The sequence below is a fragment of the Oncorhynchus tshawytscha genome, linkage group LG01 (assembly GCF_018296145.1).
Source record: "Oncorhynchus tshawytscha isolate Ot180627B linkage group LG01, Otsh_v2.0, whole genome shotgun sequence".
Classification (NCBI taxonomy): domain Eukaryota; kingdom Metazoa; phylum Chordata; class Actinopteri; order Salmoniformes; family Salmonidae; genus Oncorhynchus; species Oncorhynchus tshawytscha.
The window spans coordinates 29,885,018-29,901,551 of record NC_056429.1 but is presented as its reverse complement, the minus strand read 5'-3'; the positions used below and the strand labels follow the sequence as shown (position 1 = coordinate 29,901,551).

The 16,534-nt window shown below is 45.3% G+C and overlaps 1 protein-coding gene across 4 annotated transcripts in view; it reads left to right on the top strand.

Annotated features, from left to right (window-relative positions):
* lnx1 (ligand of numb-protein X 1) overlaps positions 1–16,534 on the top strand; it is a 77,787-nt gene that overhangs the window by 45,793 nt on the left and 15,460 nt on the right. For all 4 annotated transcript variants that reach the window (XM_042320282.1, XM_042320274.1, XM_042320278.1 and 1 more), the window contains 4 exons: positions 5,549–5,754; positions 6,985–7,386; positions 9,219–9,353; positions 15,579–15,756. In XM_042320282.1, coding sequence (XP_042176216.1) covers positions 5,549–5,754; positions 6,985–7,386; positions 9,219–9,353; positions 15,579–15,756 — 921 coding nt within the window. The remainder of the gene's footprint in view (positions 1–5,548; positions 5,755–6,984; positions 7,387–9,218; positions 9,354–15,578; positions 15,757–16,534) is intronic.

Here is a 16,534-nt window from a genome sequence, read left to right as displayed (position 1 = left end):
TGTAAACTTCCGACTTCAACTGTAAATGGTAGCAGGGTGAACAGGCCGTGGTTCGGGTGGCTGAGGTCCTTGGTGATCTTCTTGGCCTTCCTGTGACACCGGGTGCTGTAAATGTCCTCAAGGTCTGTAAATGTCCCAGTGATGCATTGGGCTGACCGCACCCCTCTCTGTAGAGCCCTGCAGTTGCGGGAAGTGCAGGTTCTGTACAGCCCAACAGAATGTTCTTGATGGTGCATCTGTAGAAGTTTGTGAGGGTCTTAGGGGCCAAGGCGAATTCGCCAAGGCACTGTTGCACCTTCTTCATCGCACTTTCACTGTGGAGGGACCGTTTCAGGTCCTCTGGGATTTGCACACAGAGGAACCTGATGTTTTTACCCCTCTCCACTGTGGCCCGTCGATGTGGGTGGGGGCGTGTTCTCTCTGCTGTCTCCTGTAGTCCACGATTAGCTCCTTCGTTTTGTTGACGGTGAAGGAGAGGTTATTTTCCTGGTGCCACTCCGCCAGGGTTCTCACCTCCGTCCTGTAGGATGTCTCATCGTAAATTACGTATTTTCTACTTTCATTCAAAAATTAAAATGAACCCGATTTCAACATCTGAAAAATACATATTTTTCAACGTTCAGAAAATGTATTTTAAACATCCGGACAATACGTATTTTAAACATAATTTTGCATAGTGGGAGTATTTAAATTTTTGGAGGGCAGCAATATTTTTGTCTTGCCTAGGGCGGCAGAATGGCCAGGATCGGGCCTGTGTCGAGGGATACAAATCAAATCAAAGTATTTTTGTCACGTGTGCTGAATACAACAGGTGTAGTAGACCTTACAGTGAAATGCTTACTTACAGGCTCTAACCAATAGTGCAAAAAAGGTATTAGGTGAACAATAGGTAAGTAAAGAAATAAAACAACAGTAAAAAGACAGGCTATATACAGTAGCGAGGCTATAAAAGTAGCGAGGCTACATACAGACACTGGTTAGTCAGACTGATTGAGGTACTATGTACATGTAGATATGGTTAAAGTGACTATGCATCTATGATGAACAGAGAGTAGCAGTAGCGTAAAAGAGGGGTTGGTGGGTGGGACACAATGCAGACAGCCCGGTTAGCCAATGTGCGGGAGCACTGGTTGGTTGGCCCAATTGAGGTAGTATGTACATATGTACATGAATGTATAGTTAAAGTGACTATGCATATATGATAAACAGAGAGTAGCAGCAGCGTAAAAAGAGGGGTTGGGGGGGTCACACAATGCAAATAGTCCAGGTAGCCGTTTGATTACCTGTTCAGAAGTCTTATGGCTTGGGGGTAAAAACTGTTGAGAAGCCTTTTTGTCTTAGACTTGGCACTCTGGTACCGCTTTCCATGCGGTAGTAGAGAGAGAACAGTCTATGACTGGGGTGGCTGGGGTCTTTGACCATTTTTAGGGCCTTCCTCTGACACCGCCTGGTGTAGAGGTCCTGAATGGCAGACAGCTTAGCCCCAGTGATATACTGGGCTAAACGCATTAGCCTCTGTAGAGCCTTGCGGTCAGAGGCCGAGCAATTGCCGTGCCAGGCAGTGATGCAACCAGTCAGGATGCTCTCGATGTTGCAGCTGTAGAACCTTTTGAGGATCTCAGGACCCATGACAAATCTTTTTAGTTTCCTGAGGGGGAATAGGCTTTGTCGTTGGAGTTGTGCCTGGCCATATAGTCATGGGTGAACAGGGAGTACAGGAGGGGGCTCAGCACGCACCCTGGGGAGCTCCAGTGTTGAGGATCAGCGTGGCAGATATGTTGCTACCTACCCTCACCACCTGGGGGCGGCACGTCAGGAAGTCCAGGATCCAGTTGCAGAGGAAGGTGTTTAGTCCCAGGATCCTTAGCTTAGTGATGAGCTTTGAGGGTACTATGGTGTTGAACTCTGAGGTGTAGTCAATGAATAGCATGCTCACATAAGTGTTCCTTTTGTCCAGGTGTGAAAGGGCAGTGTGGAGTGCAATAGAGATTGCATTATCTGTGGATTTGCTTGGGCAGTATGCAAATTGGAGTGGGTCTAGGGTTTCTGGGATAATGGTGTTGATGTGAGCCATGAACAGCCTTTCAAAGCACTTCATGGCAACAGACGTGAGTGCTACTGGTCTGTAGTCATTTCTGCAGGTTGCCTTTGTGTTCTTGGGCACAGGGACTGTGGTGGACTGCTTGAAACATGTTGGTATTAGAGACTCAATCAGGACCATGTAGAAAATGTCAGTGAAGACACTTGCCAGTTGGTCAGCACATGCCTGGAGCACACGTCCTGGTAATCCGCCTGGCCCTACAGCCTTGTGTATGTTGACCTGTTTAAAGGTCTTACTCACGTCGACTACGGAGAGCGTGATCACACAGTCATCCGGAACAGCTGATGCTCTCATGCATGCCTCAATGTTGCTTGCCTCGAAGGGAGCATAGAAGTGATTTAGCTCATCTGGAAGGCTCGTGTCACTGGGCAGCTCGCAGCTGTGCTTCCCTTTGTAGTCTGTAATAGTTTACAAGCCCTGCCACATAAGACAAGCATCAGAGCCGGTGTTGTATGATTCAATCTTAGCCCTGTATTGACGCTTTGCCTGTTTGATGGTTCATCACAGGGCATAGCAGGATTTCTTGTAAGCTTCCGTGTTAGAGTCCCGCACCATGAAAGCGGTAGCTCTACCCTTTAGCTCAGTGCGGATGTTGCCTGTAATCCATGGCTTCTGGTTGGGGTATGTACGTACAGTCACTGTGGGGATGACGTCCTCGATGCACTTATTGATAAAGCCAGTGACTGATGTGGTGTACTCCTCAATGTCATCGGATAGCAAAACAGTCCTGTAGTTTAGCATCTGCTTCATCTGACCACTTTTTTTATAGACCGAGTCACTGGTGCTTCCTGCTTTAATTTTTGCTTGTAAGCAGGAATCAGGAAGATAGAGTTGTGGTCGGATTTACCAAATGCAGGGCGAGGGAGAGCTTTGTGCGCGTCTCTGTGTGTGGAGTGCAGGTGATCAAAAAAAATCCCTCTGGTTGCACATTTAACATGTAGATAGAAATTTGGTAGAACTGATTTCAGTTTCCTTGCATTAAAGTCTCCGGCCACTAGGAGCGCCACCTCTGGGTGAGCGGTTTCTGTTTGCTTATTCCCTTATAAAGCTGACTGAGTGCGGTCTTAGTGCCAGAATCTGTCTGTGGTGGTAAATAAACAGGCACGAAAAGTATAGCTGAAAAGTAGTGTGGCCTGCAACAATGTACTCTACTTCAGGCGAGCAAAATCTAGAGACTTCCTTAGATTTCGTACACCAGCTGTTGTTTACAAATATGCACAGACAGACCCCGTCTTACTGGAGTGTGCTGTTCTATCTTGCCGGTGCAGCGTATATATCCTAGCTGAATATCCATGTCGTCATTCAGCCACTATTCCATGAAACATAGGCTATAGGCTACAGTTTTTGATGTCCCATTGGTAGGATATTCGTGATCGTACCTCATCTATTTTATTGTCCAATGATTGCACGTTGGAAAGTAGTATTGACGATAACGGCAGCTTTCCCACTTGCCTTCTCTGGGTCCTGACAAGGTATCCGACTCTTTGTCCTCTGTACCTGCGTCGCTTCCTCTTGCAAATAATGGGGATGTTGGCCCTGTGGGGTGTTTGGAGAACGTCCTCAGCGTCTTCCTTGTTGTAGAAAAAAATATTTGTCTAATCCGAGGTGAGTCAGAGCTGTCTTGATATCCAGAAGCTATTTTTTGCCATAAGATACGGTTGCAGAAACATTATGTACAAAATAAGTTACAAAAAACGGGAAAAACACCACATAATAGCACAATTGGTTGGGCGCCCGTAAAACTGCTGCCATTTCTTCCCGGCGCCATTTTATTCCCCATTTTATTGATGCAGTGTTTATTGCAGAGGCATTTAGAATCCATTTCAGATGGATGCAGTATACAGGACGACCCTGGAGAATGAGAGGGATGGACAGAGGCATGAAGAGTAGAATGTAGAGGAGGAGGAGAAAGTGGAGGATGAACCATGATGTTCCTGATGGTGATTATGAGGAGGACCATTGGGCTGTGAGTCAGAAAGAGAGAGAGAGAGAGAGAGAGAGAGAGAGAGAAGGATCAGAGACCATATTATTCTCTAAGGCCGTCGTTGAGGAGGCTGTGAGAATAGATTAAATATTCATAGAATCCCTCTGGAGAAAGAAGAAGGGGGAGAGAGAGAGAGAGAGAGAGAGAGAGAGAGAGAGGCGAGGGAAAGAGAAAGAAGGAGAGAGAAAGAGGGGGAGGGAGAGAGAAAAGAGGGAGAGAGAGACAGGGGAGAGAGAGAGGGGAGGGAGAGAGAGAGAAAGAGGGGGGAGAGAGAGCGAGGTTATATAACCACCATAGGTCTGTGTGTTAATGTGCTCTACTCCCTGGAAGCAATCTGCGGTGATGAAGAGAAAATATTGACTTTGGAAGGGAGAAATTGCAGTGTGAGTAGAACTAGAGGCTGGGGCTATGGAACAAGTGAGATAGGGGGAAAGAGTGGGCCAGAGAGAGAGAAAGATGGAGAGAATGAACAGGTAGGGAGAGATAGAACCACTGATAGGTACAGAGCGATATAGATAGTGTCTATAGCACACATTGTCCGAGGTAGCTGTGAGCTGGTTAGCTCTTGGCCCAGACTGTTGGCAGTATTGAACGGACACATACCAGTCCCTGCCTCCCCTATCTAATTGTCCAGTCCAGTCAGGGTGTGTCTGCTGCTCAGAACTGGGAACAGAGAGGACAACATACAGGAACAACTCTGCTTGGGAGAGGCTGAAGTTAGACCATCCCTTTGGTGACAGTGGTATTACTTTCACTCTTACACCTGAAAGCTGACACTGTGTGTTTGTGTGTAAGTGCATGGGTACATATGTGTGTGTACCATATGAGGTTGTGGTTGTGTATTTGTGAGAATTTTAGGTCTAATTTATGTGCCTGTACAGTCACTGTGTATCGGTGCAAACCCTGTGTAAAAGTTGTGTGATGTTCTATCCACCCAAGCAATAACCTTGTAGAAAATTAAATGTGAGGTTTTTCCCAAGCATACTTGGTACAGATGTGACTAATGATACAAACATAAGAAAGGATGATCAGCCAAGTGGATTCTCCCTTTCGGCTTGTAAAGCTTGTTTTGGTAACCCGGGGGAGTCGAGACAGCTGCTTCAACACCAAACCTCTCTGCACAGTCTCTCTGGCTTTCTCGCACCCTTCTCTTGTTTGCTCTCTCTCTCTCTCTCTCTCTCTCTCTCTCTCTATATATATATATATATATATATATATATATATATATATATATATATATATATATTGAAAGGACATATACCTGTCTCTCTCTCTGTTGGCCTTGCAATGCGTCTTTGAGAGATTTCCTTCTCATCATAGAAATCAGAGTATCACACTCTTTCTCTCTCTCTCTCTCTCTCTCTCTCTCTATATATATATATATATTATATTATTATTATTATTATATTATTATTATTATATTATATTATTATATTATATATTTACCTCCTTCACTCTCTCAGTGCTGGCTCTACCGCAGCTCCATCACTTGATCCCTGATGGTGAGGTTACCAGTATTAAGATCAACCGTGAGCCCTCGGAGCCCCTGGCCATCAGCATTGTGGGGGGCAACGAGACTCCCCTGGTGCGTATCCTCATCCAGGACATCTACAGGGAGGGGGTTATCGCCCGGGATGGACGCCTGCTGCCCGGGGACATTATCCTCAAGGTCAGTGTGTGTTTTTGTTTGGAGTATGGTGGAGTACTACTCGCCATGTATGTGACTGTATGTATTGTGTTTTGTGTTCGTACATCACAGCTATAGACCTAACATATTAATTCCAAAATGCTATAAATCCATTTTCAGAAAGGTTGGCAAATGAGCTTTTATTGTTTAACGAAATTATGAAAGAGATTGGTGTGTTTTTTCACTGTCTCATCATGGCATTGGGTTGTTCAATGACAGACATGTATTTGTTTAAAATCTATCACTTGATTGTTTCATTTCAGAGAGACCAATAATCATGTTTTAAGCAGAATGCTACATACTGTATCCGCCTAACTCTGAGAAATAAGTAGTACAGCTAGGTTTTACATAGTCAAATGTAAGAAATAACTACATTCTTTATAAATAAGTGTACAAATTATACATTTGTGACATCAATAGTATAATATATATATTTTTAAAGTATTCAATGTAGTAATATGATGCCACCAGAGACCCTGGGTTTGCGCCCAGGCTCTGTCGTAACCGGCCGCGACCGGGAGGTTCGTGGGGCGACGCACAATTGGCCTAGCATCGTCTGGGTTAGGGAGGGCTTGGCCGGTAGGGATGTCTTTGTCTCATCGCGCACCAGCGACCCCTGTGGTGGGCCGGGCGCAGTGCACGCCAACCAACCCTGCATGGGCACGGTGTTTCCTCCGACACATTGGTGCGGCTGGCTTCCGGGTTGGATGCGCGCTGTGTTAAGAAGCAGTGCGGCTTGGTTGGGTTGTGTATCGGAGGACGCATGACTTTCAACTTTCAACCTTCGTCTCTCCTGAGCCCGTACGGGAGTTGTAGTGATGAGACAAGATAGTAGCTACTGAAAAACAATTGGACACCACGAAATTGGGGGGGAAAGGGGTAAAATTTAAAATTAAATAAATAAATATATATATAGTAATATGAGATCTGTAGTGAGACAAACTCATATCAAATATACAGGACACAAATACTCCATACCAGCTAAACAGAGCATTGCAAAACATTTCTAAAATCTATGAATAAAAAAATCTGAGAACAGCAATATTTGACATAGCCATGAACATACCCATAAGCAATCATTTCTGATTAAAAAAAACACAAATGTGAACAATTTGTGGATATAACGTTTTTGGACATAAACTCTTCAATATAACCTGCAATATAATCTGAGACTTAACTCCACCTTTACATATCTCTCCCGCTCGTCTTCAGGTGAACGGCATAGACATCAGCAATGTTCCCCACTGCTATGCCCTGGCCACCCTCAAACAGCCCTGCCAGCTGCTGCGACTCACAGTGCTGAGAGAGCAGCGCCACCGCTACCGTTCACACCCCCACGATGCGGCCAGTGGCTACCTGCCTCACGGCCTCTCCCACGGCCATCCCCTGAGGGATGATAGCATCCATGTGGTCCTGGCTAAGAGCACCCCAGAGGAGCAGCTGGGCATCAAGCTGGTGAGACGACCAGAGGGACATGGCGTCTTCATCTTCCACCTGCTGGAGGGCGGCCTGGCGGCACACGACGGGCAGCTCAGCATCAACGACCGCGTCCTCGCCATCAACGGACACGACCTGCGCTACGGAGCGCCTGAACATGCCGCTTTGCTCATCCAGGTCAGTCTGCAGGGGTCAGGGGAAGGGAGCATTGGTTGGTTGTCGTTTACAATTCTTGGTAATGGTGTGTGTCTGGTAGTGTGCTTGGTATGCTCTGGGTTCCTGGTATAGTATCACTATTAGCGGAGTGTGGTTCTGGTAAATTGCACTCTGTTGGCTGGCTTTGACCCCGTCCATTGCGGTTAATTGTGGTTAATTGTGGTGTGTCTGTGTTCGACTGGGCGCTGCTCTGCTGCTTGGCTGAGGCACTGCTTCCTGGTGGATGCTGGGTAATTGCGGTGGTGTGTTTCTTGTTGACTGTGGGATGTAGTTGTGTTCTCTGGGTTCTTATCTGAGGAGACTGGCTGGCTCTTGAGGGTCTCTGAGGACTCAACATGGCTGCTCACATCAGGCTGTTTCTGTCAGATATTAAGAACTGGCGGGAAACCAATTAAATGAGTCCAATTAAGGCAATTACAAGCTGGACTGGGTAATTTAGGAGTCAGCTCTGCTCCACAGAGAACACAGGCACTCTCAAAAGAGCAACTCTGAAGGCTGAGCTGCTGCGTGTGTGTGCGCTTGAATGTGTAATATGCGCACGTGTGTGTGTGTGTGCAAGTTCATACGAGTGAATGAGGGAGTGAATGAGGGAGTGAGTGAGTCATTGTGTGAGTGGGGGGACAACACAGAGTAATAAAGAGACTGAGTGAAAGAAGCTGGAGGAAAAGGCTGTAGAGAGGGGAGACACACAGACGAGTAAGAAAAATGAGGAGTTTAAAGTTGGAAAAGGGGTAGTGAGAGAAGGAGGGCTGCAGAAAGACTGCAGTGTTCTTAGAGACCGAAGAGAAAATGACCTGACTACTAATCTATGATCTATGGAGCAGCTCTGTCTCAGTAGGATGGGGTTCTAATGGGAGGATAAGAGTGTCACACACACACCAACCTGAACAAATTTACTCACATATACTGTAGACTACCCACTCCTGGGAGGTGTTAGAGTCAAAGCCAGGCTGCTTCCTGAACAAGGTAAAGGGTGAAGTGTGTGTGTGTGTGTGTGTGTGTGTGTGTGTGTGTGTGTGTGTGTGTGTGTGTGTGTGTGTGTGTGTGTGTGTGTGTGTGTGTGTGTGTGTGTGTGTGTGTGTGTGTGTGTGTGTGTGTGTGTGTGTGTGTGTGTGTGAGTGAGAGAGTGAGAGAGTGAGTGAGTGAGTGTGATTTGTAACAGAGCATCTGTTTATTATGTGGATTAACCTATCGGGGGTAATAAAATGTTTGATATATTTTACTGCCTGGTCAAGCTCTCTGTGGGGGATTCTTTCCCTAGAGCTCTCTTCAGGGGGTGGTAGGAGAGGGTAGAGAATGTCAACAGGAAATAGCTCATACTCTACCCCCAACACAGCATCTGGGAAGAGCAAGATGGGCCTGTTTGAACAGCTATGCAGTCTTAGAGAAAAGGGTTCTGAAAGGGTTCTTCGGCTGTCACCATAGGAGCACCATTTTTGGTTCAGGTAAAAACATTTTTGGTTCCAGGTAGAACCAATTTGGGTTCCATGTAGAAACCTCTGTGGAAAGGGTTGTACATGGAACCCCAAAAAGGGTTCTTCAAATGGATCTCCTATGGGGACAGGCGAAGAACCCTTTTAGGTTCTAGACACAGTAGCAGTGTGTTTTCTGTGTCTGGGTCTAGTTACGTGGCAGTGAAAGTTGTTTTTAAGGACTTGTTTGGATCAACTTTACTGAAGCTGTGTTCAGTGAGTATTTATGAGAGCTTAACCATGACATTCTTCTTGAGTTTGCATTGCTCTGTGTGTCTGTCTGGGTCTGAGCTTGGTTGTCCATCTGGTTGTCTCCTGTAGGCAAGTGAGGAGCGGGTCCACTTCATTGTTTCTCGTCAGATCTGTCTGCCTAACCCTGACATCCTGCAGGAGGCTCCATGGGGCATGGAAGGCCCCCCACCATACTCTCCAGTGGACATGGAACACACGCTACTGGTGAGCAATGCATGACGTATGTACGAGCATATGCACACAAACACACACACAAACAAACACAAATACGTCAGACACTGCTTTGATTGAGGAGCTTTTCTTCAGGTTGGACACACGTTTACATACTGTACATAGGGCATCTATTCATCTATTCATACACCGGGATTTCAATTTAAAGGCAATGTCCCCGCTTTAGCAGAGACTGCCATTCACTGTAAACGCTGCAGATGTCGGCTCAATCAGAAATGACCTTTACATCTCTATTACGCAATCTGTAACGCTTCAGCAACACAGATTGCATAGAACCCTTATACACACACACACGCACATTCTGCTACACTCGCATTAACATCTGCTAACCATGTGTGTGACAAATAACATTTGATTTGACACACACACACACACACACACACACACACACACAAAAATACTTTGTTTTCCTGCCTCTTCTTCTCATGCTAAATATTGAATTTTATGTGAAAATTATCCTGAGCCGTATTATTCCTCCATCAAAGAGGAGTGTGTCATCCTGAGTTGTGTCAGAGTGTTGCGCTCCTCTCAGAGAGCCATTACCCACGTCCGGAGCAGCCACCTCTCTCTCTCTCTCTCTCTCTCTCTCTCTCTCTCTCTCTCTACACAGTCTCTCTGGCTTTCTCGCTTCCTTCTCTTGTTTGCTTCCTCTCTCTCTCTCTCTCTCTCTCTCTCTCAGCTTATAATCCCTGAAGAAAACATTGCCACCAACCTACAGGATTCACACCCCCTCCACTGACACGCTAAAACAGGATTTTCTCCAGCTCCGTTATTGGAGCTGACAACTTCCCTTATTCTAATAATGATTAACTTCACAGCTCTCACACCTCACTTTCTAAGATTTGAAGTTGTAACTCTCACAGACACACTGTTAAAAGTGGAGAATGTGTGACGGCGGAATCTTACCGTGTTCTTCAGATAAAGAACTTGGCATCAAAAGCTAGTAGAAAAAGAATGAGGCTGTAATAAAAAGAACCCTGCAGCGATAGCAGGTAGCAACAATAACAATGTATTATTGTTCTGAGATAAGCCAAGTCACCTCCAGCAGGACTATAGATCATATTTAGACTAAATCTCACCAAGGCCTTTATATTGTGTTTTAATATTGAAACACAGTAATGAATTTGGCTCCTACTGGATGTGTGTGTGTGTGTCTGTTGTAGGCGCTCTAGGGCCGTCAGCAATCCTAGTTTTACTGGAAGAAAAACAGGGCCGTACACCCCTTTAAATTTGAACACAGGCGCATTCACAGAGATATACAATTACAGCTACAGAAACAGACATATACGCACACACTCGCCCGCGCTCACACACACTCTTACATCATACATGCCTTGCACACGCCACCGTGTGCAGTACTGGTTAGTGCTTGTGACAGCTGTGGTTAGAGTAGTGTCCTGGGGTAGTCATGGCATGTGACTTGAGGGTCAGAAATGTGTGCGTGCAGCACATTAGAGAAGCGGCACAGGCCACATCACATCAACCCCAATGTGTCCATGTTTTACTTGCACTACTCTACTCTCCCTGATTCACACACGTACACTCGCATACACACTTTGTATGTGATGTCGGATCTTCATTTTTTTCACTGTTTTGTCACTGCGAATGTACTGCGAATCGGGAAATTCTAATGAGCCTCGTGATTGACACCTTCGCTGAAAACCTCTTTCTTTCTATGCCGGAACAGTCAAGTCATTTGGACCAGTGCCTGCTATCAAAATCCTCCAATCACACTCACGTACACAAAACGCTAAAAGCACCAGACAGAATATGAATAAATGTCCTACTGCTACTGTAGGCCTATATGTCCTGTTTATGCAACATTCAAATGTACAAAAATGTATCTAAAATGCAACCGTACAGATCAACAACCCTCATTTTATGTATCCTAATTACACAAGATAGACAAGTGTCAAGTGGATCCAAAATGCAGCCATACAGTAGGCTGCTACACCTAAACTATATTCTACTGTAGCCTATCAAAACACCAGTTTACATTCATACAAAGTGTTAGGTAAATTGCCACAGTAGATTTTGTCAGGACCCGGTTACGAACTCAGGTCTCCGGTGTCAGAAACAGTCACTTAGTAAACTGAGCCACTAATAGTCGGCAGAACCCAGAAGATGAGGCAGACACAGCAGTACTAGAGACAGCAATTTAATAAAGAAAAAAGGAAAAGATCTTCAGGCAGAAATATAAATCCACAACATCAAAAGTAATTCCAAGAGAAAAAATGTATATCCTCCAAGACACAAAGAAAATCCACAAAGTGGTAAGAACAGCAGGGAAAAAACAAACCTCAAAATAATAATCAAAAATAAACAAGAACAAAACCAGAGTACCTCAAGTTCACAGCATGGCTGGTGCTGGGTGCTAACATACAAACACAGAGCAAAGAACTGAGGAAAACTAAGGGTTTAAATACAATCAAGGGAAACGAGGCACAGGTGCAAATAATAACTGGGAACAAGGGAAAACAAAAGGGTCAAAAAGCAATATGGGGGCATCTAGTGACGAAAACCGGAACAACCCTGGCCAAATCCTGACAGAATCCCCCCTAGGAACCGTAGCCTTCCCAGTCCACCAGATACTGCCAGGACCGCTGCACCCGGCGGGAATCCAGTATCCGATGGACGGTATAAGCCGGCTGGCCTCCGATGACACGGGGCGGAGGGGGAGGTCTGTCTGCCGGGACAACGGGAGAAAAAACAACAGGTTTTAATAAGGAAATGTGAAACGTGGGATTAATCTTAAGGGATCTGGGTAAGTGTAGGCGATATGAAACGGGATTCACTCTCCTGGCAACCTTAAAGGGACCAATGTATTTCTGGGACAGCTTGCGAGACTCCACCCGTAGCGGTAAGCCCCTGGCCGGGGCGCAGGGTAGGCCTGGGACGGCGACGTCTGTTGGCTTGTTGTTGGTACCGCTGTGAGGAACGCAGAAGATTAAGACGGGTCTTCCTCCATGTAAGCTGACAGCGTCTGACGAACTTCAAGGCTGAAGGCACTCCGACTTCTGCCTCCTGGTCCGGGAACAATGGAGGGGCATAGCCAAACTGACATGCTTTGTGTGTTCTTGAAGGGAGCTCAAAAAGATGAGGATGTCATCCAAGTAAACAAACACGAATATGTTAAGCATATCCCTAAGCACATCGTTTATGAGCGCTTGGAACACAGCCGGGGCATTGGTCAGGCCGAAGGGCATCACCAAGTATTCGTAGTGACCAGTAGGCGTGTTGAAAGCGGTCTTCCACTCGTCACCGGGTCTGACCCGCACAAGATGGTATGCGTTCCGCAGGAGTTCAAGCTTAGTGACGACAACTGCTTCCTGGAGCAGCTCAAAGGCCATAAGGGGTAGCGGGTAGCGGTTATGGATGGTTATGGCATTGAGTCCCCGGTAGTCGATGCAAGGACGTAATCCACCGTCCATTTTGGCCACAAAGAAAAACCCTGCTCCCGCCGGCGAGGTGGATGGACGCATGAGGCCTGCTGCCAGAGCGTCCTTGATGTAGGTATCCATAGCAGCTCGTTCGGGAGGAGATAGGGAAAAGATCCGACCCCTGGGGGGGCAGGTGCCCGGAAACAGGTCGATGGGGCAATCGTATGGTCTATAGGGTGGTAGCATGGTGGCCCTCTGTTTGCTAAATACCGGTTTGAGGTCATGGTAACACTCGGGAACTCGGGACAGGTCGATGGATTCTAGAGACTCGGGAGGAGAACTCGGGGAACTCTGGAAGATATACAAGTGGCTTGGCACGTAGGATCCCACTGCTTGATAGTGCCCACAGACCAGTCGATGTGAGGGTTATGGCTGTGAAGCCAGGGGTATCCAAGGACGAGAGGGAACTCGGAACTGGAGATCAGATGAAAGTTCATCACTTCCTGGTGTTGGGAAACTGAAAGTCGCAAGGGGGTAGTGACACGAGTGACAAGTCCAGATCCCAAAGGGCTTCCATCCAATGTAGTAACCCTCATGGGGTCACTTAGAGGTTCAGAGGGAACGCCATTCTCCTTCGCCCAGACACCATCCATGAAGTTACCTGCGGCTCCAGAGTCTACCAAGGCTTGAAGGGGAAGCTCGTGGTTGTCCCAGGAATACAATAGAATCAAGGGAAACGAGGCACAGGTGCAAATAATAACTGGGAACAAGGGAAAACAAATGGGTCAAAAAGCACAATGGGGGCATCTAGTGACCAAAACCGAAACAACCCTGGCCAAATCCTGACAGATTTGCCGTGGTAAATGAGGAAATACTTGATTTCTATTGTATAGAATGCTTGTCAAATAGATAAATCGCTCTTAATCGGTTCAAAAAGTTGTTCCGATGATAAGACGAACCAGAGGCCGAACATATCTTGAAAGACTTTGGTTGCAAGCAGGACTAAGGAGATAACACCAACGTCATCTTTTAGGGAGTGGTAATGAGGTGAGCAATAATGGTTGTAATTGAGTTCAGCTGTGCAGGTGAATTTAGCACGTATTGATGGTTTAATGAGACATCAGCTGGTAATCTAGCGCCATCGATGGTTGCAATAGGCCCCTTGTTATTTGATTAATGCTGCTTTCACGTGCTAGTCGGAACTAGGAACGTGGCATATATTCCAATACATTCTGTTGGCTAACCTGTGGACCATCAGCTGATTTACAGGCCTACTGTAAAACAATAGATTTTCCTCCAGTGTGGATGCCCGCCCACGTTGTATAGTTAGGCTATGTATACTGAACAAAAATATAAACGCAACAAAAAGTTGTTGGTCCCATGTTTCATGAGCTAAACTAAAAGATCCCTGTAATTTTCCATACATCCGAAAAGCTTATTTCTCTCCAAAAAATTGAACAAAATGATTTGTTTACATTCCTGTTAGTGAGCTTTTAGACGCCGGATTCAAAACTTCAAGTTTTTCAATTTAAATTATGATACAACATTTTTGCAAACAATATAATGTTATATATATGGGGGATACACTCATCCTAGCTCTGCAGATGTCACTGCGAAGAGACAGAGTCATTAGATCACTCGTTTTGGTGCTGCGTATATATGCTGTAGCTTGTCCTTGGTTGCAGATTCAGGAATGGCTGAAAAATTGCAACATTTACTTAGAGCTAACTCCGCAAATAGCACTGCTGGCTGATTGGAAAAGTCATAGTCAAACGATCAATGATATAATACTCTTAGGAAAAAATGGTATCTTTAATTTACAATATGAATTAACTATGAGAATAGAAAGGTTCAGAACTTTTGTGAAACAGCACAGTGGAAAAATATATGGCAGCTAGAATTCAAAACTGGATGGTCCTCAAAGATAGATGGGAGGGGACTACAAACAAACAAAAGATAACTAATGTATAATATACTGTGTCTGTAAAATGTATATAGTATGTATAAGCTGGAAGTAGAAGCCTAAGTATTGTTGTCCTTTAGTTTACTCCAATTAGGGGAGGGGTGGTCGGTCGGGTTAGGGGAAAATATATATTTAAAATAATATATATATTTACCAAAAAATATATATGGCATTTGGAAATGATGCAGACTATTACATTGATAGAAGCCACAATCTATGCTGAACAAAAAATATAAACGCAACATGTAAAGTGTTGGTCCATGTTTCATGAGTTGAAATAAAAAATCCCAGAAATGTTGCATATGCACAAAAAGCTTATTTCTCTCAAATGTTGTGCACAAATGTGTTTACCTTCCTGTTAGTGAGCATTTCTCCTTTGCCAAGATAATCCATCCCCCTGACAGGTGTGGCATATCAAAGAAGCTGATTAAACAACATGATAATTACACAGGTGCACCTTGCGCTGGGGACAATAAAAGGCCACTTTAAAATCTGCAATATTAAAGCTGATCTATACCCTTAAAACATTATTATAATTATACAATTTAAAAAACAGCGCTTTCAACTTCTCCTGGTTGTGTTTTTAAAATATGTATTATTTTCCTTCTTCGTGTGTCAAATTAAGATCCGACATCTGTACATACACTCTCTCACTTCCACAAACCACAACTATTCTAAATAATCCTGAACATCACACACTGTACTTAGTCTTACACACTAAACTTCAACGCTTAGAACACAAGAAAACCCATTCGGCAGAAACAAACGACACAATAAACACTATGTAGTGAATAAACATCTATTACAGTGTAACCATTCAACACATTTCTCACGTAGCACCACTCCCCTCTACAGGACTCATGTGAGAAGCCGGCGTGTTATGAGAAGACGGTGACGCTGTCCAAGGAGCCCCATCACTCCCTGGGGATGACAGTGGCAGGGGGTATGTCCTCCCGCGGCTGGGATCTCCCGGTCTACGTCACTAATGTGGACCCCAACGGAGTAGTGGGACAGGAGGGAACCATCCGCAAAGGTACAGCCTGGTGACCAACCTTCTACTGTACAACGCACACAGTCTCACACTCACACTCAAACAGTCCCACACACACCCACAGAGTCCACCACACACTCGCACAATACACACTCACACACTCTCACTCAGTCATACAGTAGATTAAAATCCAATATTCCGGGAAGGGAGTTTTTTTTCCTTCATTTTTCCTTGAATTGCTCCAATATTGGCATGATAGTTTAGTTTCTCTGTTCCGTGCAGTCCCTGCTGGTCATCACGATTCCAGAGTTGGTACTGCAGACGGGCTTCATCTGTCATGAGTTGTGTGTGTGTGACTTGTCCCTTATGTAGAACAGACTGATTGAGATAAACAGTCAGACTCGTGCTTAATTACCAAGGTTATTTATCCAACAGGAAACACAGGGGGTAGTGCTGCGGATCAGGGCTCACCAAATTGAGTCTAACACACATACACACACCTCAAATTTGATTAAGTAAGTTCCAGAGGAAATGACAGGTTGCACTTTATCAGCTCATTATACAAAATTAGTCAGCTCTGAAATAGACAAACAGACGCACTCCCAAAATGATTGGATACACTTGTGGCAGGCCTGTTATGGCTATGTACTGCAGTGTGTGAAAGTATAGTTGTGTTTCCGGGTGTGTGGGGTGTCAGAACATCTGAGGGAGCTCTCTGTGCCGGGCCAGGCATCAAAGGGCAGTGGAGGCATTTAAACCCAGAACCTCCTGCTGATCCTAGGGATCCGCCTCAGAAAACCACAGTACAGAGAGACCAGAC